Raw genomic sequence first — 26,479 nt, 5'->3', positions numbered from 1 at the left:
TCGATGTCGTAGGCTCTTTATGCTTTGGTTTGCCCATGGACCGAGGATGTATGTCCTGCCACAAGCACACATCCTCTAAAATTGAACTTTCCAAAATCCATTTTGATAACCTCTATTGCCTTCGTTCCCTCTTAGCCGATGTCGTACGCGTTTTATGCTTCGGTTTGCCACAGACCGAGGTAATAACATGTGTTTAGGTTTAAATGTTGCGTAGAGAGGCACTTTTAGACAGAATGCCTTCGCTTAGGTTTTGCACATCTGCTCTCTCTCGCCCTTGGGGTTCTCTTCGCGCAATGTTTTGTTCTCTTCTTCACTCCTTTGTCGCGACTTCACAAGAAGGGGGAAGCACCCATCTTCATCTTTTTCTTTTCTTCTTGTTTCGTTTCGCCTCGTAGTGAGGGAGGCGCATGTCAGAGGCGGCTGCAGCGGAATGGTTAGCGTGGAATAACAAACCAAGAGGGTTTTTAATACGAACGTGTGCCTTTTAATTTCTACTCAATTAAACTTACCAAGCAATTAATATTGACAATAAAGTAGAGTAAGGTTGAGAGCAATTTGCGCAGATGATTTTATCCTGGTTCGAATCTTACCAATCCTACGTCCAGTCGCTTATCTCAAAACAAGATAAACAGTTTCACTAACACAAAACAATTACAAACTACAATCACAAAGATACAATTTGTAAAAGTTTAGAAACCACCTCTCTTGATACCACAAGAGATGAAACTACACCTCCTTTGAGTCTTCACAAAGGATGAACACCTCCTCCGAATACTTCACGAAGGATGAACACCTCCTCCGAATACTTCACGAAGGATGATTCTCTTCCGAACACCTCCTTAGACACACCAAGGATGAACCGGCTATTTCCTCTGTCACCGTAGCAGCACTTCACCAGCTCCACAGACACGAGTTTCACAAGCCGAACAAGAACACACAAGTCTCAAGAATTTCTGAGTACTAGAGCACAAGGGAAGAGTTTCTATGTCTTTGGATTCACTAACTTGAGAGGAAATGAGAGTCTATTTATAGACTCATCCAAAGACTCTTCCATTTTTCGTTTTCAGCCTTTCTTACTGTGTTAATCGATTAGCTACAGTGGTTAATCGATTAACACTCCAACGGATAGTCCAACGGCTCTAAAAACGGCTAGTTTTTCAAACGGTCACTGTGTTAATCGATTAACAGCCCCTGTTAATCGATTAGCTACAGTGTTTTGCTACAGTACATTGCTACAATACATTGCTACAGTAATGTGCTACAGTATTTTGCTACAGTAATTTTACAAAACACTTTCTTTTTCTAATCTAAGTCCTATACATATTTCTAAGAGTATTACAAAAGCTTTCCATAGCAATACAAGTCTTCATAACATCTTGAATCTTGATTTCTTCTTGACTTGATTTGGACATCATCAAAACTTCATTTTCATCATTTTGCTAACAGCGCAGACCTCCTTTTCCTCTTCTCCAACTCTAGTTCATGTTTTGCATGGAGGAAAAGGTCCATTTCGCTTCTCGGTGTTGGTTCGTTTATGCAGGAAGGGAGGCGACTTCGACAACTTAGGCGCATCTTGAGATTTGAAATTAGGGTTTTAATTGTTCTCTGGTTTTGGGAATTTTTGTTCTTGTTATTTGATTTTGCGATTCAAGGATTTAGGGTTTTCGTGTCGAGTTAGGTTTTTGATCTCATGGTCTTGCTCGTGTATTTTCTTTTGCGATTGGTTTGGCTATGGTGGTTTCCACATTCGAAGTAACCTAGACGGTGGACGCAAGTCACAACCGATCGGTCTCGCGAGAGGCAAAGAAAAGCTAGCGAAACCGAACGTAAGAAAAATAAAATAAAGGTTTAAACCCTCGGATAGTCCTCATATTTGTGTGGGAATCTTAGTTGGGTCCTCATATTTGAAACTGTCTCAATTGAGTCATAATATTTGTAAAATTGAGCCAATTTTACCCTATTCGTTAAGTTGTCCTAAACGGTGTTAAACTATGATGACGTGTTTATGCTGATGTGCATTATTTAATTAGGTGGAATTTTTATTTAAATTAAAAAATTATGACATGTGTCATCCCCTTCCCTACCCAAAATTAGGGTTTTAGATTGGGGGAAAGGGGCTTTTACTGTTGCACCGTCACGCATGCGAGAATAGGGTTTCTCCTCTTCTCCCCTACCGCGCCGTGGAGATTCATGATTGTGCTTCTCTTTTTGCAATTTCACAGATGATACAGGTGAATAAAACTCATGGTGTAAATTAGGAAAGCTTGATGAATAGATTTTGTAGGGAATTTTCTACTGGTATTGGGATACGAAGGTGGAGGCTTGGTGGTCACAGTGCTATGGTGGTGATGAGATGACTGCGCAGGGCTCGCAAGAGAATTGGGGAAAACGCTATTGGGTTTTGCTGTGTAGGTATGTGCGATAGTGGAGATGAAGGAGACGAACACAGTGACAGCGGTGCATGGTCGCGGCGATTTGTGATTGGGATTTTTCTGATTGTAGGTCTGTGTTGATGGTGGGGAGAGCACGATTCTGGGTTGGTTTCTTGTGGCTTCGAGTTGAGAAAATGGTGACTGGCCATGAGCATGGGCCGCACGATTCTAGAGAATGCCATGGAAGAGGCTTGCGATTTGGCTCGCAGAGATTATGGATGCGTCGTGGAGATTTGCGAATCGCAACGGCCATGGAGGCATCGTTGGCGTTCCGGTGATGGTCTTATGAGATGGAGAAATTTGGGTGGTAGCGTGAAGTCTTATGCTATTGATGGCGGCTGATGTCTGAGGCAAGGTAGGCGTTGTATGTACTGCGAAGAAGATGATGCGTTGAAGCTTAACGATGACCCAGAGGAGGGTTTCTAATGAAGGTTGATGGAGGAGAACGAATTAGGGTTACGCGACGACCTTGTGGCATGATGGTGGCGGCACGGTTGCGGCAAGGCGACAAGGGTTATGAAATTAGGTTTTTTGTGGAGAGGATGATGATGTGGCAGCAAAAGTTATCAAATTCCACGTCATTATTTAAAATTTATTTCCACATAATAAGATCACACATATCAGTATCACCACATAAGCAGACTTTAACTCCATCTGGGACAACTTAAGAGATAGGGTAAAATTGACTCAATTTTACAAATATTATGACCCAATTGAGACAATTTCAAATATGAGGACCCAACTGAGATTCCCATACAAATATGAGGACCATCCGAGAGTTTAAACCTAAAATAAAAAAGGTCACAACCGTTCGGTCTCGCAAGAGCTAGAAAAGCTAGTGAAACCGAACACAAAAAAAAAATCAAATAAAAAATACTTTAGTGCCTCGGTTCAGGTGTCAATCGAGGGAGTAGAATCGAACATACTGCCTTAGTTCAGTAGGAACTGAGGCAAAAGCCTACACTTTTTTGCCTCGATTCACAACCGAGGAAAAAAGCCTACCCCTTTTTGCCTCACTTGTATATACCTCGGTTGCGGAACCGCTGCCTTTAGACGAAAATAACCACTGTCGTTTTCCTTGACTGCATTAGTGTCGATTACACTTAGAACTAGTATAGAAAGTCATTTTTCTATACATGTTAGACCTAGAACTGGTATAAAAAGTTGTATTGGGAGGGGGAGGAGGGGCGTAAATAATGTTTTCAAAAAAATTTTGCAAAGCAATGTCTAATAACTTGTAACAAAAGTATATAAAGGTGTACTATGTTTAAACGTTTGGTTTTATAGGATAGGTGAATAAGAATATGTTTAGACTATGGCATTTCAAAACACTTTGTAAAAGCTTTAAGAGAAAAAATAATAAAATTGGTTCACTCAATTTAAGCTACATCCAATTCTTCCTTAAGAACTCTTAAGGGGTTCTATTAATCTTATCAAAGACGATTAAGTGTCTAAGTGAATGAGTATAAAAGTTTCTAAGTGAATCTTATAAAACAATAAGCGAAAAAATCTATCCAGTGAAACATGTTTTACAACAAGCATCGTCTAAAGGACATATGCATAAAACAAAAGGACATATGCATAAGTCTTGAGGATGACACTTCACCCTTGAGAAAAGATGTAATACTAAAGTTTGGTGTCTCACAATTAATCAGTGCTATAAGAAGAGAGAGAGCTAAAGAAAAAAACATCGTTTAACAAATATTAGCTCTGAACAATAAAGACGTGATCTCAAGCTTGTAATTAATGAAAAATGTCTTTAAATGATATCGTCTGGTGAAAAGTAAGCCAATCTCTATGTATCAAATTAATTTTCATTTATAAGTTTCTGACGCTTCACAACGAATAACAATATGCTTTATTAGGAGAGAGATCTGAATAGATTAGGGTTTTTGAGGGTTCGTGTGGAAAAAGTGGCTTGAGGTTTCTTAGGAGGCATGAAACGATTGAGATTCTAGTTATTAAGTGATTGGAGTAACAAATACTTTTTGGAAAGGAAAACGTTAGAGATTAAAGCTAATCATGACGCATTTAAAGTGTTTTAATATTTTTGCTGAAATGGTAGTTTTGAATTCCTCCTTTTCTTTTTCCAAGATGATCCTTAATGGGCCACCTAGTTGGGCTTTGTGCATCTAACTTTCTGAAACAATAAAAAATAGACAAATGACTTTTCTTAGCAATATGAAGGTTGTACCTATTGGATGATGTGTCATAAAAGTTATGCATGCAATATGATGTGTGAAATTATAGGAAAAAACTAGAAGAAGCATTGAATAGTGTTATGGAAAAACTTTTTCATAGATGGACGTTTAACAACCTTGGTGATGGTTAGACAGTTTACACAGGTTGTTAGACGCTTGATTTATAAGACATTATTTAAACCACAATGTTGAGAGATTGAGTGTTTTTCAAGCGTTTACCAAAACTACTACAACATTTAAGAAAGACAACTCTTAAGGAAAATAGTGTATGATGACAAGAGCATTTATTAATGGTTAACTTCGTAGGCAACTATAGTGTTTAAAAATTATATGTTTTGTAAAGATAAAACAATAAACACAATTATTTTATACTTTTTTGCTCAACTGAGCTACATCCAATTCTCCTCTAAGACCTCTTAGAGGGTTCCACTATAATCTCAACAAGATTATAACGAAGTATTAGCACCACTTTTGGTTACACTAGTAAATCCTAGTAACACCTATTATGCTGATTAAAACTGAGTATTAGACACCGCTCGTGGCAACCCTAGTCAATCTTGGTAATACTTGTTACGCTGACTAGTTGAATATTTTAAACCACTCCTGATTTTCATAGTCAATCATGGTAACAATTGTTACACTAACTAGAACTGGGTTTACCCATTCTTGGTTTCCCCTAGACAACTATCTTGTCAACATTTAACTCAACTAAGCCAACAACCAAGTGTTTGAATTCTCTTCAGAATGTACAATCAATCAAATTCTTTACAAGTTTTAGATGATAACTCTAACAAAGAGGATGTGTTTACAATACAACTTAATCTAATAGACCTTGTAAGATTTTCTCTATTCTTACATATGTAAGCTTATGACTTTCTAAAGCTTGGAATTGTATTTTCAAAGCTTTTGTTCTTGCACGAGTATTAGTTTGACTTTTTTTTTATGCGTGTGCTTATGCTTCTTGATCTTCTTTCCAAGGGATCTCTTATTTATAGGCTTCATGGGAAAAGATTCATTAGGCAATGCTTATCTTCAATCTTCAGATCTTCGTAGCCTTTTTGTAGGTAGCAACCATAGGTTGAAATCAATGTGCTAGAGTAGACATATTTTTTTGCAATACTTTAATCAAAGTAGGTTGTGCAAAATCTTCAGCACAACTTTTGAAACATTGTGCATTTAATGCTATGTATTGTGTGTTCAAAACAACTTGTTGTTTATCAATTTTTCTATAGATGTAGATCGTTTAAGGACTTTTGAAAAGATACGAAATATTGATTTATAAAGATTTCATCGTTGGATAAAAACATCTTTTACTATAAGATATTATTTAACCTTTTAAAGGCGTTTACTAATAGCTCCTCATTTAGGGATTTTTGTTTAGAACAACAGCATGTTTAGGAAAGTATTGTTCAACACATTCTTTTGAAGCATTGTTTATAGTTTTAGCACGTTTACAAAAAAACATCATGTAGCGTATTATTGCATTGTTTAGTAAGGTATAGTAAGAGCACATTTAGCAAAAATATCATGTAGTGACCCTATTATTAGTTGAAAAAATGAACCTCTAGTCGCACTCAAGGCCAACAAACCATAATTCTCCCCTAATGTAGGATAAGGAAAAACTTAGGTATCAATTCGTGGACTTAGTACCTATTAAGCTAAGAATATGTATTGCTACCTTGCTAATATACCTAAAACAATGGGGAAAAACAATGAAATTGAATTTAAAAGAAATGAAATCAGAATTTAGAACTAAAACAAAACTGAATTATGCAAACCAGAATCAACCAATAACTATCAACTAAGAAATCTAAGGACTACTTTTATTCATCTAACAATTGGAACAAAACATCAAAGGAAAGGAACCCAAGATTGGACAATCCAAACATCTGACCAAGTGAATCCCAATTGTAACTAAAAAAGACCTTTTAAAAATGTCAAGCCCACTTTGGGGTCTTGTGATCTCTATTTCAGAAACTATATATTGCAATTCCCACACTCAAATGTTCTCATGACCAATCTAGAATCCTATTCAAAACTGGAAATAAAAATAAAATTCATGTAAAGCAAATAGTAAAGGAAAATTTGAAACAAATTCTACTTATTGGACAAATGGTTATGGTTGAGCCAATGCATTTCTTGAATTCAAAGGATAAAATTCCTTTTATTGCATCAATGTGGTACTTTGGTGTAATGGAAGATATTTGGGTGATAGATTACATAAGTTTAAGAGAACCTATTTTTAAATGTAAGTGGTTGATGGTAATATTAATGTGAGGATCGATGATCTAGGTTTTACATTGGATGACCTAGAAAAGGAAGACTATATTGAAGAGTCATTCGTCATGGTGTCTTAGGCAATACAAGTGTTTTATGTCACTAGTCTTGTAGACAGCAAATGGTCAGTGATACTTAAGGCAAAACAATGCATTGTATTGATGCAATGATGAAGTCATTCTTAATATTAGTAAAACCTCATCCTTCTCATCAAATATTCCAACCTTGAATGTCAACAATGAAGTAGATGACGCCCATGTCCTACGTGATGATCACCACAAAGGGTTATGGGTGAACATTACAACTTGACAATGTATAAATTGAAATTTTAGATGTATTTTAATTTTGCTTTGTTATTTTAACTATTAATTTTTATTAACACTTAATTATTTGTGTAGGAAAAGGTCTATTGATGCACCATCTAGTGACTTCTCACCTTTACAACGTGGAGATGAGATTCATAAGCCTACCCAAGAAAAGGGTAAGTATGGGACTAGATTGAGAGAGTTGACAACTACCTAAAACGTTGATCATAGGTTGCTCATCCATTTTGATACGCAGACCTGTAAATCCTTGGGAGGAAACAACACAAAATTCAACAATTATGTGGCCTTGCTCAGTAAAAGCAAGACATTCATTATTTTACAAATATTATTTGGTTAAGTTAGGTAAAATATATACATTGGGGTCAAGCATACACCATAAAATCATTACAGCTAATATGAACAAGGTGGTGGTTGTAGACATTCGAGATGCTACTACTCGAGTCCATGTGCCCACTAGAAATTTTATCCTTTGGCCAATTAGATTATCAAAACCAATTGTAAATGAGGTAATTGATTTAATTACACATTTTGTTATTTTTATTGGTAATTGTATATTAATCTTATATAAGTTTATATATATACCGAGTTGGAGCACATGGGGAGGAAGATGTGAATGAATTACTATCACAACTGCCATAGCCGCCACAATTGCCACAACAAACAATTTTAGAACAACTTTATGTGTTGGTAGTGAATATCTTCCTTTCTCCTATAAAGTTACAAATGACTATTTAAACCACAAATAGGATAACATCTTTCTCTTTCTCTATGTGTTAAAGGGATGTTTTTGATGTTTTCTTTAGCACTGATATGTTATGCATATCAGTATTACAACTTTGGTTGTTGTAAGTAAATTTTTACTTTTATGAATACGTTATTATAACATTATTTAGTTTTCATGTTTAAGGTATTTACATCGATTAAGCATTGAGAGGAACAATAATCACATTTATAGATTTTTTGACCCTGTTGTCATTTAAGGAGTTGAGAATAAAGGGGAAGAGGTCCAAAAGTACCTCGTAGAGGCCTTTAAAAAGGGAAAAAACAAGTATATGTTGCTTCTCATTTGCAATAGTAAGTATGTTTTTTTTTTTGTATTAATAAAATTCTATTTATGTAAATCTTATTTCACACTATTATTGTTTGAATCTACAAGGGTCATTGACAATTACTAATCCTTAATATTCTCTTGTAATTCTCCTATGTTCATAACACAAGAAACCTCACACTTTTATAATTAAAAGTACACTAATAGTGTAAGTTTTTTTAATAATTTATTTGTTGTGTACACATAATTTAATATTAATAAGTTTCATACTAGGCACTGATTTCAATGTACATTTAACTTTTAGAATGTGGTTGAGACTTATTCGAGGTTATAGAGAACACCTATCACCTCTAGAAAGAAGTTATAGTTCATTGCACCAACTATAAGTAATTAATTTTTTAAACTATTGAAATTAAGTTATATAGTTTATTATACTTTACGAATTTAACTTGTAGTGTCTACGCCAATCGAGGAGCTTTGAGTGTGAATATTATGTCATGAGACACATGCAAAAAATCATATTCGTAAACGTTGTTAACTCATGTAAATATTTTATAACTAACATCTTAAGGCATTGTTATTATATTTCTTTTAAGTGTTTATAAAAGAGGTTAGGTAAATATTATATATATATATATATATATATATATATATATATATATATATATATGTGTGTGTGTGTGGATAGTATTCTGGGACTATGTTGGGATTGAATTTCATGCATGTTAGTATGTGGATGGTAAAACATACAAATTTGGTATTGAAAAAGATATCAATTTTTTATGCCAGTTAATATTATAATCGGTATAGAAAGTAACTTTTTATACGGATTGTAATACAAACCAATGTAAAAAGTTATGTTTTTTTTTATATAACTTAAAGTTTTAACCCGTATAAAAAGTACAATTTTTCATACCGGTTAATTTTCCAATCAGTATAAAAAATCTATATCATATATAGATTTATCCCTCCCTAAACGAATTTTCTATACTTGTTTTAAAACCCGTATAAAATGTAAATTTTTTATACCAAATTCTATAATGTATAAAAGGTCTAATACTTTCTGTTTCTATAAAAGTTTGAAAACTGGTAAAAGAAACTTTCTTAACCGTTGTGAAAAAAATGTGAGAATCATATTTAAGTCAAAGAATAAAAGAGAAGAAAAATAAAAAAGAAGAATAAAAAGGTGAGAGAGAAAGAGAGGAAGAGTAATCTTTACATCACAGGTAAATATGGCCAATAAAAAAAAGAAGAATAAAAAGTGAAAGAGAAAAGAAAGACTAATCTTTACATTACAGGCAAATATGGACAAACAATTCACGACGTGACATAAACTTTATTACAAAAAACAAATATGGTCAAGTGGCATAAACTTTATCACAAAAGATAAATAAGGCCATGCAATTCAAGACGTGGCATAAACTATATCACAAAAGATGGCGAAGTCTTTGGATACAGTTGTTGATTTCAAGTACTAGCCATTCATTTTAATGCGACACATGCATCGGTTTTTACAAAACTATAAGATATTAAAACGTAGTAACATTTTTTGTAATTAAGGCGAACTTATACGTTTCAGTTCACTAGAAACTGAAGTCTATGCACTCTACTGTCTCAGTTATCTAGGAAACTAAAGCATAAAAGCGAACGTTCATTCTCTGAAATTGAACATTTCAATCTCTTTTGTCAACCTCTACAGCTTTGGTCTTCTCTGAACCGCGGCCTAAAGGCCTTACTGGCTCGGTTACTTGCAGAACTGAAGCCTATGCATTCTACTGCCTCAGTTATCTACAAGACCGAAGCATAAAACCGAACGTCCATTCTCTAAAACCGAATGTTCCAATCCCTTTTGTCGACCTCTAGACTTCGGTCTTCTCCAAACCGCGGCCTAAAGGCATTACTGACTCAGTTACTTGTAGAACCGAACGTTCATTCTTTGAAACCGAACGTTCCAATCCCTTTTTTTAGCTCTTTAGGCATCGGTTATTGTTAACTTTTTGACAAGTATACCAAATCGTTTCAAGTAATAAAGAGTAAGTTCAGAGCATCGTTCTCCCAAGGGACTTGTGCAACATATGACAATTATTCCTTTTATAACTCAATTAGACATCAAAATGCATAAAACAATATAAACAACTCTTTTTGGTATTTTATCAAACAGTTGGTGTGTAAGGAATTTATATTTAAAAGAAACTTCGTTGGAATTGGGTTTCATGACTCATGAATATAAAACTCTGTTCAATATTTCATTATTTCATTCAAACATTCACATCAAGGCATACTAGTCCTAATCCCTTAGCATCTAGTTCTAAATTAATATATCAAATTGTTAATCCCTTAGTCAATTTAACATACAATTTGCATTAACTCTGGTGCTAAGAATGACCAAGTTATTGAGTGTATCCCTAGATCCCAAATCACTTAGGTGCTCTATCTTTGTCCATGTTCAAAGTTACTTTTCAGTAATCAGAGATAATCAAATAACATTATATTTCCATACAATGATAATAAATTCAAGAAAGAGCATATGTACAAACAACAATATATTGAACAGGAAAATTACATCACAGTGAGCTCATTACATCCAACTCCAATGAAAGAGAAATTTAACTACTCCTAGTCATCTAAAACGTACACATTTGAAGCAATCCCTTGCAAAAATGGTGTCTTGATGCCTTGAAATAGTCTCCTGAAGTTCCTGAGATGTTTTCCTTTCTTTCCTTTTTCCGGAACTTCTTTCTCCTCCTCAATTTCTGTTTGTCTCGAACTTAAAAGCCAATTCTGATTTAATTAATTCGCTTAGTGCACAGCTATCATGCGCTAAGCGAATAATCAACTACATATCCTTTAACTGTCCATAATTCGCTCAACGAATTGTTTTGGTGCGCTGAGCGAATAATCATCTTTTTAGTTGAGCGATTTAAAGCTAGCTTAGCGAGAAACATCTAATAGCACTCCACTTTGATGTATAAATTCCTGTACAATTTACTACATACTTTCCTACTTCCTATTATAACTTTTTCTATGAGGAAACCCATTATTTCATGAATAACTACAAATTTTGACTAATTAATAAGTCTGAAAACATGTATTTTTCATACTTATCAGGTATCAGATAAACCGAATTAGTAGTGTTCTTATTGCCTCGATTATTTGTGGAACTGAGGTAGTAGCTCTTTCACTAGTTCAAATTACTGAAACCTGAAAAGAGTTTACACAGTTTTCTTCTTCCCCTAGCACGTGCCTCCTCATTCTTCTTCTTCCCCTCCCTTCTTCTCGCTCTAGAGCATCTTCCTCTCCTATCTCCCATGTGCCTTCTTCTCGCGCTCATCTTCCAACCTAGCTCATCTTTTCGCGTGCAAATAGAGTCCCCTACATTGTATTGGAACCTTGAGAGAAGGAAGAAGATGTCAGACGCGTTCTGCAGTGACTGCAAGAAGTAAACATAGGTTATGTTCTTCCCCCTTTCTTTGTCTCGCGCGAGAGGGTTGCAAAGGGGCACCTATCTTCTTCCCCCTTTCTCACTGGTTCTAGGTTGGTATTGTAGAGAGGGAAAACACCAATTTTTTCCCTATTGCTGGTTTCTCTCAGCAAACCCTATTTAGAGGTTCTATTCCCAATCTCTTCTCTCTATCACTTATCTCGAGCGAACCCGCGAACCCAGAAGCTTCAAGTTTCTTTCTTCTTCCTTTCTCGCAGACAACCAACCTGGGAGGATCATCGATGGCACTACGATGGCAGCGAAAGAACGGTGACGACGCGACTAGGGTGAGACGAGGGCACGACAAAGGCATTATGATGGTAGTGAAAGAACGGCGATGACGCAGCTAGGGTGTGGCGAGGGCGCGACAAGGGCACAGCGATGGCAGCGAAAGAACGACGACAACGTGGCTAGGGCTTGGCGAGGGTGCGAACCGTTCAGTTTAATACGAACCGAGGCCTAAAATAAATAAAAATAAAAATAAAACACGCTACTGCCTCAATTACCTAAGAACCGAGGAAAAATCCTACCCCTTTTTGTCTCGGTTCGTAACTGAGAAAAAAGTCTACCCCTTTTTGCCTTACTTGTATATGCCTAGGTTACGAAACCGCTGCCTATAGATAAAAATAATCGTTGTTGATTCCCCTTACTGCACGTATTTATATATATATATATATATATATATCATAAAATATATTCTGCATAATTATTTTAAATAGTATATTTTGATTAAGTTAACTAAAATTAAGAATTTAAATTCAATTTTAAATTAAATAGATAATAGATATAAATGTAAATGATAAACTCTCTAATAATAACATAAAGGGTGAACACTATATGAATTGTTCTGTAAATTTTATAAAAATATAAAGATTAGATGATAAAAACAAAATGAAGAGTAGACGACATAAAACTATAAAAGATAAATATCATGTAAAAAAATGTAAAGAGTAGACGGTGTAAAATTAAAGAGATTAGACAATAAAAAGATGTAAATAGTAAATCTAGAACTACAAATAAAAATATAAAAAATATAAAGATTAGATGTGTATTAATTCATCTAGTGAAGTCATCTTGGTTAAGCACAAATTCATATTTTAAACTCTTATTTTAAATGTTTTTCTTGATAAATTTTAAATAGTATAATACTTTAATAATTGACTTCAATTGGAAATACGATTATATTGAATAAATTGATAAAAAAAATATATGTTCTTTTTTATTCATTTTACGTTTTTACTATATAACTAATTAAACTTATACATTACAATACATTTTTATAGTTTCATCAAATTTTATTTACTATATTTTGAATTTCATTTTGTTTATTAATACGATTCTATTTTTTATGCATTAACATTGTCATCCAATTGATGAAATAGATGAAATTAATTAAGACATTGATAAAAAATAACACATGAAGAAATTAAATTTCTTATAATTTAAAAAGTAAAATTATAATTACTAATTAAAAACATAAAACATATAAGCACTTATCTTATAGACGTTTGTTTCCATACTTGTTTCCTTGTAGCAAAGTCAAAGCATTGTTACTTATAGTCTCCATCGCCTTGAAAGGTTATTCAAAATTTTATCAATATTATCAAAATTATTACGGGACTTACCTAGATATTTTAGCTCGTTGAGAATGGTCTAGAATCTACTTAACAAAGCTTGAATATTCTCAATGTCTAGGATGGAGAACAACTCATATTGTTTGTTCCTTTTAACTTCTTTGTATCCTTTTTATGTATGGGTGTCCCACATCTCTTTAACGTCCTTGTAGACGTGAATATTCTTCTATTCCTCTTCAGAAAAAGTGCACATCAATGAATTACGAGCTTTGGAGTTGAGAAGATACATTTGTTTTTGTTCATTTTACCATTAAGAGATATATAGTTTCCATTTTCGACTAAGTCCCACTTGTTTATATGATGGAATTCAAAGAATTCTATCATTCTTTGCTTCCAATAGTCAAACTTTTCCCCCTTAAACAAAGGAGGGTGGTTAACAACGTAACCTTCGTTTTCCATTGTTGATAGGATCTTGTCTTCACGTTTTGTCAAGAACTAACCCTTGAAGTTAGCTCTGATACCAACTATAACACATGAAAACTCTAGAAAGGGGGGACGGGGTTTGAATAAAGTTTTAAATCTTCCTTTGTAAAATAGTGTTTAATCTCTTTTATAGGGGTTCGACGGTCTATGATGGCAAACCCCAGCCAAGGGTCCAATCACAAGAAGCATTTGTGCAAGGTAAAGCTAAACTCTTATTCACTTAGGTCATCATGAAGCATTTCTCAAACCTTGTATTAAAGGTCAAGTAAAGTAGGATTTCTTTTTAAGCCTCGTATTAAGGGTCAAGTAGTGTTAACAATCTTACTTAAGTTGTAGGGTAATATTTGCGCTTAGCTTAAGCTAATCTTGGGTGATTAGTTTTATAACCCTAGCTTAGTGGAGGGTGTCCCACATGAGACATGACAAGCTCTTAGTGAAGGCTTGGAGACACCTTCATCTATAAATAAAGGTGTCTCCCCCTTTGTAAACACACTTTTAGAATTATAATATCATGCCGCCAAACTATTTATGCAACCATATCTTGTCTCAAGTCAAGGCTAGAACATCCTAAGTGATCTCCTGTAGTCACCCTTCTTTAGATTTGGCTCAACCTCTCAAAAGAAACACCAAAAACTTCCAGCCCACCACAAACACTCATAAACCAAGAATATCCTCTCCATCCACCCCTTGCTTGCGCACTAACCTCACCTTCATGGTCTCATCTTCATGCTTTGGCGCAACCTAGCTTGAGGAAGAGCCTATCAGTCTCAAATAGTTATTAAACACATGAGTGTTTAAAACAGCATTTAGGGAAAACCTTTGAAAGCAAAAGCAATGAGACACGCTTATTTTAATATTGATTTGCTCCAAATTGAGGTACGTCCAGTTCTCCTTTATACACTCTTAAAGGGTTCCATTAATCACAAAAGATTACAATAAGTTTAATCACTCCTGGTATACAACTAACCTAACTAGTTAGAACTAGTATAACTACTCATGGTATGAACTAGTCTAACTGACTAGACAATTGAACTCTAGTGACTTAAACTTACAAGTATTTTATTTCAATTCTAAAAGAAAATAATAAAGGTTTTATAGATTACAAGAACAAAATATGTAACTTTCGTAGAAAGGATTTGAAATCAATACAAGGAAATTATGAAAACTTGTGAAGAATTTTTTCTTTCTCAAAGAACAATCGTTAGATGCTGTAAACTTTTAGAGAGAATAACAGCAATAGAGTATGCACACATAATTCTTCTTATTTATTCTCGTCATGTAGTGGTCTTTATGTAGGCTATTTTGAAAAAAGATCTATTACTCAGAGTTTTTGTAATAGGTCAGAAGCTATGTCACGTCTTATATAAGCAATTTTGTTGTGTACGGAAGAGAGAGGCAGAAAAAAAAAGAAACATTCTTAGAATTTCTTCATGTATCTAAATGTTCTTTTGATTGTGATGCAGCTTTTGAATAAATGTAGAGTACTAATATGATCTACATAGAAAAAGAGAACATAACACAATAGACAAAAGAGTATTACAACGTACATGTAATAAAGAGTTAGGTAATCCTAGTCGTTTAAGCATTATATGTGTACTATCTTTTAAACTCGATCTATTTGAGTAACTTGGCATTTAGGACATTTTAGATATATAATGTTTAGTGTTTGCATTTAGTATCCTTGACGATTCACGTGTTTAGACACTATTTCCTTTAAACATTTTGTTATACTTCAAAACTATATTTGCTTAGACGATCTTATCTTAACATATGTAGCATTTAGACGTTTTGTGTCTTAAACAAAATAATGTCAACCTTCTTACCTATTTTCTAGATTTTCTACAAGGTTCTAACTTTAAGAGTCCTAAATCAATCCTTATATGGAAATGAGATTCACATTAATTAATAAATAAGATTGTTAGCAGGTGAAATCAAAATAAAAAATTATAAAAAAATAGGAATGCAAAATATTATTCAAGCATGCTTGATTGTACTCAAGATATGTCATATAAAGAAAATGTCGTTTGCATCAAAATGTGTGGATATTTTATCAACTCCAATAAAAGTTAATGAGTATTTTTTAGATTTTTTAAAATGTAAATGATACAAGTGGATGTCTTTTTTATGCCATTATAGATTAATTAGAAAAATGCTAGATTTGGTATGAACAACCTTAGAGGACAAGGATATGATGATCTAATATGAAAGGAAAACATCAGGTTATGCAAAAAAAATCTTGATATTAATCCTAGATCATTTTATACTTTGTGTGGTTGTCATAGTTTAAACTTAGTGCTTTAGATATGAATAATTCTTCTCTTGAAGATATATCTTTTTTTTATGTTTTACAACATATAAATACTTTATTTTCCCATTCTACAAAAAGGTAGAAAATTTAACAACTCCATATACATAGATTAACTCTTAAATCATTGTCACAAACACGTTGGGGAAGTCGTATTCTAAGTGTGAAAGTTGTAAGATTCAAACTTCACAAATAAAAGATGCTTTATTTGAATTAGTTAAAGCTAGTGTTGATTCTAAAATAAAAAGTGAAACTAATTATTTAACAACTTATGAACTATATAACTTTTAACATTTGTTAGACATGAATATTTGGTGTGACGTTTTATTTGCTATTAACTCAGTAAGTAAGAAATTACAATCAAAAGATATATGCATTAATAAAGCTATGGAACAATTAAAATTTCTTCTTTCGTTTTTTGAAAAGTATAGAGAAAATGAATTTAAAAGTGCATTCATTTCTACCAAGGAAATTGCTTTTGAAATGGACATAGAGTCTAAGTTTGGTGAAAAACGTATTAGTCATAAAAAGAAACAATTTGATAAAAATGTTGAGAATAAAATTGTAAAATCTCTTCAAGAATGATTTAGAATTGATTAGTTATTATACATTATATATAAAGCAATTATCATGCTTTAAAGTAGATTTGAACAATTTAAAACCTACGAAGATAATTTTTGTTTTATTTTGTATTAAAAAAATTAAAGTCACTGGTTGTATATTTTGAAAGAACAATGTTAAACCTTGAAATTTTTTTGAAACATTATAATTTATTGGATTTTAATGGCTTGGAGTTATTTCTGAATTAAATATCTTAAAAGAAATTATAGAATTGGAAAATGATAAATTAATTTGCATTTATAAAAAAAGAATATACTTTTTTCCTAATACATATATAACTTATTAAAATAATGTTAACTATTCTTCAATATATAGTTGTTTTAGCTGAAAGAAGTTTTTCAAAACTAAAGATAATAAAATTTATATAGGATCAACAACATTTTAATAAAAATTGAAAAAAAATATTTCATAAAATTAATTATAAGAATTTAATAAACAATTTTACATTAAAAAAAATTCAAAAAATAATTTTTAAATAAAATTAGGATAAGATAATGTAAAATCGCTGCATGTAATTCTCTTAAAAAAAGTTTGGTACATAGAAAAATAATGTTTTTGAAAAAAAGAAATGCGCTATTGAACAATATAGTACTTTTCATTCATAACAGGTTTTGTCGGAATCATTTACAAAGAAAAACCCAATCAGCACACTGTGCAACAGATACAAGTAGGGCCACAATATCTAACTTACTTTATTATGTCGATTCTTTCCAAAGACACCGTCTACTACACTTATAACTTGCAATCCTAACTCACAGCTGAATCTGTATCTATTATTACAACCAAGACAAATATATATAAATATATATATATATATATAATTATTTATTTATTTTTGTGATTATTCATAAATAAATTTTTCAATATATAATTAGTATTTATGAATATTTATTATTCATGAATAATAATGAATACTTTAATATTAATTTATAATTAAATTAGACATGAGTATTATACTATCTTTATCTATCACTTTGTTATTTATAAAAAATTAAAATTAAAATTTAATTTATATTTATTAGATAAAATATAATTAAAATTAAAATTCATTTATATTTTTAAGTTAAATTTTATTAAAATTAAATTTTAATTTATAATTAAGTCAATATTATAGCATCTGTATTTATCATTATTTATTATTTATAAAAAATTAAAATTAAAATTTAGTTTATATTTTATTTAATTTAATTTAATTAAAATTAATTTATATTTTTTAAGTTAAATTTAATTAAAATTAAATTTTAATTTATATTTAATTTAATTTATATTATATTTTATATTTTTTAATTTAATTTAGATTATATTTTAAAAATTTACAAAATATGTTTTTTTAAATATTGATAAATGTCTACAGTTTTAAAAAAAATTAAATGAATATCTATCAAATAACATGTAAGGAATGAAATTTTTCTATTACATATTAGATAACAGATGAATATGATTCGTACCGACTCAACTATTACCATTCCTAATCATCATATTATTTTTTAAAAATTTAAATTTAAGTGAATTATTAAATTTACATTAGGGTGCAATATATGTCTTGAAATTTACAAAGCCTTAACATTAAGAACATACTTTTACCGAGGCAAGGCTCGTTCGTCAGTATATATTAGTGAGTTAACTAATTCCTCCGCTCTGAAAAACTGAGAGTGATATCGAAGGCAAAGATCAAGAAGAAGAAGAAAGTGAAAGAGCAAGAGATGGAGGCTAATGTTCCTGTGGTGGATTTTCAGAAGCTTTCAGAGGGAGAGGAATGGAAGAAGCTAAGAGAAGCATGTGAGAAATGTGGTATTTTCAGGGTGATAAACCACCCTATTCCAGACACACTCATGAAAGAGATGAAATCAGCTGTGAAATTCTGGCATGATCTTCCTTTAGAGATAAAAATGCGCAACAAATCGATAATTCCTGATAGTGGTTATATTCCACCGTTTCCATCAAGTCCTCTATATGAGGCCATGGGAATATATGACTATCATAAATCACCACAGGCACTTGAAGATTTCTTTTCTCAGGTGGATTTACCACCCCATTACAGGTTCCTTTCTTCAACCTCTCTCTTTATCTCACCTCATTTATCAAACTAATTAACTGATTGTTATTCTCCATGTAATCCATACCAGCCATTGCAAAAGCTTCAACTCACATTTACTACGTATAATGTAAACGCAAAACTTTGGAGCTTCAAATCTCTGACCACATTGTAACAGATATTTTTTGCCTCTGATGAGATTTACATTATTTGAATTTAAATAATGTGGATCTGTTATGACAGGAAAATAGTAAAGACGTATGGGAAAGCAATTCATGACTTGGCATCAACTATAGCACAAAAGATGGCCAAGTGTTTGGGTATAGTGGATGTTGATTTCAAGGACTGGCCTTTCCTTTTAAGAACTATTAAATACAATTTCAGCCCTGAAAATGTAGGTGAAATGGGAATAATGTTGCACTCAGATACAGGATTTATCACTCTACTTCAAGACGATGAAACTGTTACTGGTCTTGAGCTGTTGGATGATTCTGGCTTATTAAAAAAAGTGACTCCCAAATCAGGGTCCTTCCTCTGCATTGTTGGAGATGTTGGACATGTGAGCATAGATTAACAAGTTTATATTTTGTTTCTGTTGAATTACATTAATGTTTGTGTACTATATGCATAATCTTGAAAATAGAAATGGAACATAATATTTTAACAACATTTTTTGATAACAGACTATATGTCACTATTTTTTATTGATCTGCGTATTTAAAACGGACCAATTACAAGCTACCACATAGGTTGTTGTAAAAAAGTTGTTAAAAAGATATTTTCTAATAAAAATATACGTTTTTCTGACAGGTTTGGAGCAATGAAAAATTTTGGAATGCCAGGCATCGTGTAATCTGCAAGGAAACATGTACTCGTTATTCGTTTGGTGTATTTATGTTAGCAGCAAGGGATGGTATTGTTGAAGCTCATCCAAAGTTGGCGGAACTTAACGGTGGTCCACGTTATCGACCATTTAAGTATGAAGATTTAAGGGAGTTCAGAATCGTCACAGGAAAAAGAAATGCTGAAGTTCTTGATCAATATCGCATTGCTTAGTGGTTTTTGTGCACGCAAACACATCAAACAACAGGACTTTACAATGAAAAGTAAAGTTGGAAATAACACCAATGTTCCATGCGTTTTGAAAATCCTTTTAGTTTTTGTGTCTTTTTATTTCGATCAGTTGTGCAATTTTTAAGATATATATCCGCAAAAGTTTGCACATCTCAATGTCATTGTGATTTTGTTGTACTTTTATTTCATTGTGTTTTTGTTGTAGTTGCGTTACTATTGAACTTGTTAAATGTTATTAAAGTCTACATATATAAATATGTAGGCCATACCATGAAATAATGTTCTGATCAATAATGTTATGATTGATATTCATTGAAATAAATTGGTTTAATACTTATTTTGGTTTCTCAATTTGTACGGTCTGTTCAAAGTTGTCATTCTTTTTTTTAAAGATCATTGACATCCTACTTTGCGCAAAAATAGTTTAAGTGGATCCTTTTTGCTTATGGCGTTAAAAAACTAACGGCAAAGTTGCTCTGGTGGCCAAAATTAGATGACCTGTCCAATTAGTTGGCAAGTTCAGCCAATAAGAGAATGCCACGTGGCAGTCCTCTTTCCACTCAAAAGCTTTATCACACTTCTTCATCTTCATCATTAACCAATCATACTGGAATTCAGTTGCCAAGAAACAAAAAAATCAAAGTGAGGGAGAAAAACCTTCAGAGGATGAAGACCAGCTTTGAGTTCATGAGATTGTTGTTTTACGGCTTCTTTGCTGCTTGAATCAAGTGTCGACGTTAACTGAGAAGAAGAATCTAATGTTTGATGAGCGTTTTCAAGATTATTGGCGCGGTTGTTCTCTGAATCCTTCTTCTCCGCTCTGAAATCCATAATCGCGCGCCAAACCCTAATCCCCTTTTCCCCTCTTCCCAAACTCTAATTCCTAATTGCACATTGCTTCAGAAATAATTTAACGTACTTTTATTTATGTTTATATTCAATTTTGTTTTACGGGGATAAAAAACCTCACTATCTTCCAATCTCAGTGTTTCACTGTTGCCGTAAATCAAGATCGTTGTCATCCCATACGCCTCCGCTCTCTCCGCTACTGTGTCGTGCCCCATCTTCCCGCCCTTCCCGCACTCAAAACAAACAAACAGTTTAGAAATACAGTGCAGGGAGGGGCGACAAATCCCTCCGGGGGTTCCGGTGGGTTGAAGTCAATGTCTTCTAATGGGTTGACGTTGTCGAAAAAGAAGGTGTCGATGTCATAGGAGGGTTTGCATTTGGCGTAGAGGATGGAGGGGTGGTGTTAGGGTTTGGCGAAGAGGAGGGAGACGGTGTGCAGCGGCGAAGGGAGGAGAGAGAAGCGGAAAGAGGGAAAAACCGAGAATGCCACGTAATAATAAACTATACAGCTAATTCAGGTTTCGCCAGGTAAGAAACTATGCCGTTAATCTTTCTAACGCCGTAAGCAAAAAGGACTAACGTGCACCGTTTTTACGAAAAGTAGGATGTTAGTGAACTTTTGAAAAAAAGGATGATAATTTTGAATAAATCCTACAAATCGAGGGACCAAAATAGATATTAAACCAAATAAATTCATTATAAAATATTTTCAAATAACACTTCATATTTTGTCAATTTTTTCTTTAGAAATGATTTTTCATCTCAATTAAAAAAAGTATTATTAGGTTCAATAATAAGTATATATTTAAGTAATATAAAAAGTTATTACTTTTTACTTTTTATATTAGTCACAACTCTCATAGTGACTACCGTTAATAACTATAGCTGTTTCTTATTGTTGTTTGCACACATGCTTTCCAATTTTTAGAGGTTAAAAAAATTATGTACTAAAATAATAATGTACAAAGGAAAATGTTTCTGCGGAATCGGACCGGGGAAGATTCCAGCCGCTTCCATCCTGAAACACTCTTCTCCTGTGTTCTGTGCTCCTTCCTTCGCCTCTGCCTGCTTCTCTTCCTGCTGCCGGTATCTGGTGCAATGGGGGGTAGACCTGCAATAAACACTCCGACGCTCAAGTCAGAATGGGTTCTTATTAGTTTTCATTCAATCAGAATCAGATCTCATACCTTCGCCGTTTACCCTTATTTATATGATTTTTGTAAAGAATATTCTCTAATTATGCTCAGTCCACTGTGAAGATAATGATTGGGGTTTAATAATGGCTGGCGCATCGAATTTGTCGGGTCCCCACCACTTACAGTTTTTGCGCGGAAGCTGTCGAGACCGACCGCGGAAGCTGTCGAGACCGACCGCGGAAGCTGTGTTGAGGCCGACCGCGGAAGCTGTCAAGACCGACCGCGGCAGCTATGTTGAGGCCGATCGCGGAAGCGGTCAAGACCGACCGCCTGATTGTTAAGACGGTATTCCGGTTGGTTATCCAGGCGTGCTGGGTATTCCGGTCGGTTATCCGTCCATGGTAGTAACATAAGCCCCCCAAGCCCTAGCAAGATTATGATATTGCGTTGGGTTTGTAATGTTATATCAATCGGTAGTATTTTTTACCTGAGTTTATTCACGCTGAGGCCGAGCGGGCCGATAATAGGTTGAGGCCGAGCGGCCAATAATATGTTGAGGCCGAGCGGCCAATAAAATGTTGAGGCCGAGCGGCCAATAAAATGTTGAGGCCGAGCGGCCAATAATATGTTGAGGCCGAGCGGCCAAGAATCCGTTGCCCGAGCGAGATTGCCGTTCGGTCTTCATATATTTAGAGTTTCTCTTATCCGAGCGGGATTTACCGTCGGTCTTCAAATATTTATAGAGGAGTTTACCTCTTATCCGAGTGGGATTGCCGTCGGTCTTCAAATATTTATAGAGTTTACCTCTTATCCGAGCGGGATTTACCGTCGGTCTTCAAATATTTATAGAGGAGTTTACCTCTTATCCGAGCGGGATTTACCGTCGGTCTTCAAATATTTATAGAGGAGTTTACCTCTTATCCGAGTGGGATTTACCGTCGGTCTTCAAATATTTATAGAGGAGTTTACCTCTGATCCGAGCGGGATTTACCGTCGGTCTTCAAATATTTATAGAGGAATTTACCTCTTATTCAAGCGGGATTTACCGTCGGTCTTCAGTTGAATGTGTTTATGCCACTGCCTTAGTGGCCTATTGTCTTGAGACCTGCAAAATATTGTATAATTACTGGGAAGATGTTAAAGGAGATACCAGGCCGAACGGCCGAGTTCCCGTTGAGGCCGAACGGCCGAGATCAAGCTAAGCCGAGCGGAAGAGAAAATTATGAGGCCGGGCGGCCAATGCTGAGGCCGAACGGCCGAGAATACACTGAGTCCGATCGTCCGAGAATATGTTGAGGCCGAGCGGACGAGAACAAATTGAGGCCGAGCGGCCAAGGTCATGCTGAGGCCGAACGGCTTGGTGTACGTTGAGTCCGAGCGGCCGAGAATGTTGAGGCCGAGCGGACGAGAACAAATTGAGGCCGAGCGGCCAAGGTCATGCTGAGGCCGAACGGCTTGGTGTACGTTGAGTCCGAGCGGCCGAGAATGTTGAGGCCGAGCGGACGAGAACAAATTGAGGCCGAGCGGGTTGAATCCGAGCGGATTGAGTCCGAGCGGCCGAGAAGAAATTGAGGCCGAGCGGCCGAGAAGAAATTGAGGCCGAGCGGCCAAGAATCCGTTGAGGCCGACCGGCCGAGAATATGTTGAGACACCCTTCCGCGAACTTTCCCCCTGGCCTGCGAAGTAGCCTCCTTCACGGTCCCTGCCGAAACTGCTGTAAGCAGGTTCCTGGAGAATTTCAATATCTCCAGCACTTCAGATTTTTATATCTTCAAATTGTGAGAATAGTAGCCCGGTTGATGCAGCTCTAAATTTAAACGCCTTCATCCAGCCATGAACTACTGCCAATGAATATATCGGAGGTACCGCCAGTGTTAGTGTTTCGTCTCTCTGTTTCTGGATCTCTCTTTTTCATGAGGCTTTTTTGATGAAATTATTTATCCAAAGGGGAGCCTGACGTCCCCTTACAGCTGTAGACTCAAGTTCAATGTCCAATATCTGAATATTCCTGGAAATTCTCAAAACAAAAGACATCAAATTTATTATTGAACTTTTTATTCTTAGTGCAACCATGTTGAGACTGAGCACGTGTCTGGTTTTACGTGGTTTCATGGGGATGCCATTCCTCCCCACAGACGGCGCCAAAATGTTTCTGCGGAATCGGACCGGGGAAGATTCCAGCCGCTTCCATCCTGAAACACTCTTCTCCTGTGTTCTGTGCTCCTTCCTTCGCCTTTGCCTGCTTCTCTTCCTGCTGCCGGTATCTGGTGCAATGGGGGGTGGACCTGCAATAAACACTCCGACGCTCAAGTCAGAATGGGTTCTTATCAGTTTTCATTCAATCAGAATCAGATCTCATACCTTCGCCGTTTACCCTTATTTATCTGATTTTTGTAAAGAATATTCTCTAATTATGCCCAGTCCACTGTGAAGATAATGATTGGGGTTTAATAATGGCTGGCGCATCGAATTTTTCGGGTCCCCACCACTTACAGTTTTTGTGCGGAAGCTGTCGAGACCGACCGCAGAAGCTGTGTTGAGGCCGACCGCGGAAGCTGTCAAGACCGACCGCGGCAGCTATGTTGAGGCCGACCGCGGAAGCGGTCAAGACCGACCGCCTGATTGTTAAGACGGTATTCTGGTCGGTTATCCAGGCGTGCTGGGTATTCCGGTCGGTTATCCGTCCATGGTAGTAACATAAAAATGTTTCTGCAGAATCGGACCGGGGAAGATTCCAGCCGCTTCCATCCTGAAACACTCTTCTCCTGTGTTCTGTGCTCCTTCCTTCGCCTCTGCCTGCTTCTCTTCCTGCTGCCGGTATCTGGTGCAATGGGGGGGTGGACCTGCAATAAACACTCCGACGCTCAAGTTAGAATGGGTTCTTATCAGTTTTCATTCAATCCGAATCAGATCTCATACCTTCGCCGTTTACCCTTATTTATCTGATTTTTGTAAAGAATATTCTCTAATTATGCTCAGTCCACTGTGAAGATAATGATTGGGGTTTAATAATGGCTGGCGCATTGAATTTGTCGGGTCCCCACCACTTACAGTTTTTGCGCGGAAGCTGTCGAGACCGACCGCGGAAGCTGTCGAGACCGACCGCGGAAGCTGTGTTGAGGCCGACCGCGGAAGCTGTCAAGACCGACCGCGGCAGCTATGTTGAGGCCGACCGCGGAAGCGGTCAAGACCGACCGCCTGATTGTTAAGACGGTATTCTGGTCGGTTATCCAGGCGTGCTGGGTATTCCGGTCGGTTATCCGTCCATGGTAGTAACATAAAAATGTTTCTGCAGAATCGGACCGGGGAAGATTCGAGCTGCTTCCATCCTGAAACACTCTTCTCCTGTGTTCTGTGCTCCTTCCTTCGCCTCTGCCTGCTTCTCTTCCTGCTGCCGGTATCTGGTGCAATGGGGGGGGGGGGGGTGGAGCTGCAATAAACACTCCGACGCTCAAGTTAGAATGGGTTCTTATCAGTTTTCATTCAATCCGAATCAGATCTCATACCTTCGCCGTTTACCCTTATTTATCTGATTTTTGTAAAGAATATTCTCTAATTATGCTCAGTCCACTGTGAAGATAATGATTGGGGTTTAATAATGGCTGGCGCATTAAATTTGTCGGGTCCCCACCACTTACAGTTTTTGCGCGGAAGCTGTCGAGACCGACCGCGGAAGCTGTGTTGAGGCCGACCGCGGAAGCTGTCAAGACCGACCGCGGCAGCTATGTTGAGGCCGACCGCGGAAGCGGTCAAGACCGACCGCCTGATTGTTAAGACGGTATTCCGGTCGATTATCCAGGCGTGCTGGGTATTCCGGTCGGTTATCCGTCCATGGTAGTAACAGAAAACAAATTGAAATCTGTATCTCGCCCTTTTCCGGTGTTCAAGAGAAAAGAATCAAGTCTCAACTCCCTTTTGAGTGCTTGAGAGAAAATAACTAAAGAATAGAAAGGAGGTCATGTGTCGTTAATGGCAACGTCTCCAAGGTGGCGCCGATGAAAGAAAATAATGTGTGGTCATGATTGGAGGTTCTTCAAACCTAAACATAGAATATTAAAGAGGAGTTACTCCCTGCAACGATGTCCCTAATAACCCCACAATGACAATAATGTGACACACTGACGATAACTCTATCTCCAATCACCTACGACAACTTTGGCTTAGAGAAGGCATACATTGACAAGATTTGATGCTGCCTTTGGAGGTAATGGAGGATGGCTAAAGATGAAAATTGGAGAATGGTACTAGAAAGTGAGATGGTCTATGCTTCCAAAACCCTAAAAATGTCATCATTTACAATTAAAAAAAATACTTTTTATATTATAACTAGAAGAAGTATATAATTTTTTTTTGTGTTTTACAACATATATATATATATATATATATATATACTTCATTTTCTTCTCCTACAAAAAGGTAGAAAATTTTACAAGACCATATACATAGATTAACTCTTAAATGATTGTCACAAACACGTTAGGAGAGTCGTATTGTACGTGTGAAACTAATTGTTTAACAACTTATGAGCTATAAAACTTTGAACTTTTTTTAGGCACAAATATTTGGTATGACATTTTATTTGATGTTAACTCAGTTAGTAAGAAATTAAAATCGAAAGATATGTGCATTAATGAAAC

At 35.4% G+C, this 26,479-nt stretch overlaps 1 protein-coding gene across 1 annotated transcript; it reads left to right on the top strand.

Moving 5' to 3' along the window:
• The first annotated feature begins 18,343 nt into the window (after positions 1 to 18,343).
• On the top strand, positions 18,344 to 20,112 carry LOC108343738 (2-oxoglutarate-dependent dioxygenase DAO). Its single transcript, XM_017582085.2, has 3 exons — positions 18,344 to 18,789; positions 19,027 to 19,342; positions 19,594 to 20,112. The coding sequence occupies exons 1-3, from the start codon at positions 18,452 to 18,454 to the stop codon at positions 19,837 to 19,839; spliced, it is 900 nt and encodes a 299-aa protein (XP_017437574.1). The 5' UTR covers positions 18,344 to 18,451; the 3' UTR covers positions 19,840 to 20,112.
• The last annotated feature ends 6,367 nt before the right edge of the window (positions 20,113 to 26,479 follow it).

This window comes from Vigna angularis, chromosome 8 (assembly GCF_016808095.1).
Source record: "Vigna angularis cultivar LongXiaoDou No.4 chromosome 8, ASM1680809v1, whole genome shotgun sequence".
In the NCBI taxonomy this organism is placed as follows: Eukaryota; Viridiplantae; Streptophyta; class Magnoliopsida; order Fabales; family Fabaceae; genus Vigna; species Vigna angularis.
Note: the sequence above shows the minus strand (reverse complement) of the source record. Positions and strands in the feature narration are given on the sequence as shown.

What these genes read in the sequence shown, in the direction of transcription:
- LOC108343738 (XM_017582085.2), top strand. Translation starts at nt 18,452, where the DNA reads ATGGAGGCTAATGTTCCTGTGGTGGATTTTCAGAAGCTTTCAGAGGGA. An exon ending in GATTTACCACCCCATTACAG is followed by an intron (nt 18,790 to 19,026) that starts GTTCCTTTCTTC and finishes CTGTTATGACAG; the next exon opens with GAAAATAGTAAAGACGTATG. An exon ending in TTGTTGGAGATGTTGGACAT is followed by an intron (nt 19,343 to 19,593) that starts GTGAGCATAGAT and finishes TTTTTCTGACAG; the next exon opens with GTTTGGAGCAATGAAAAATT.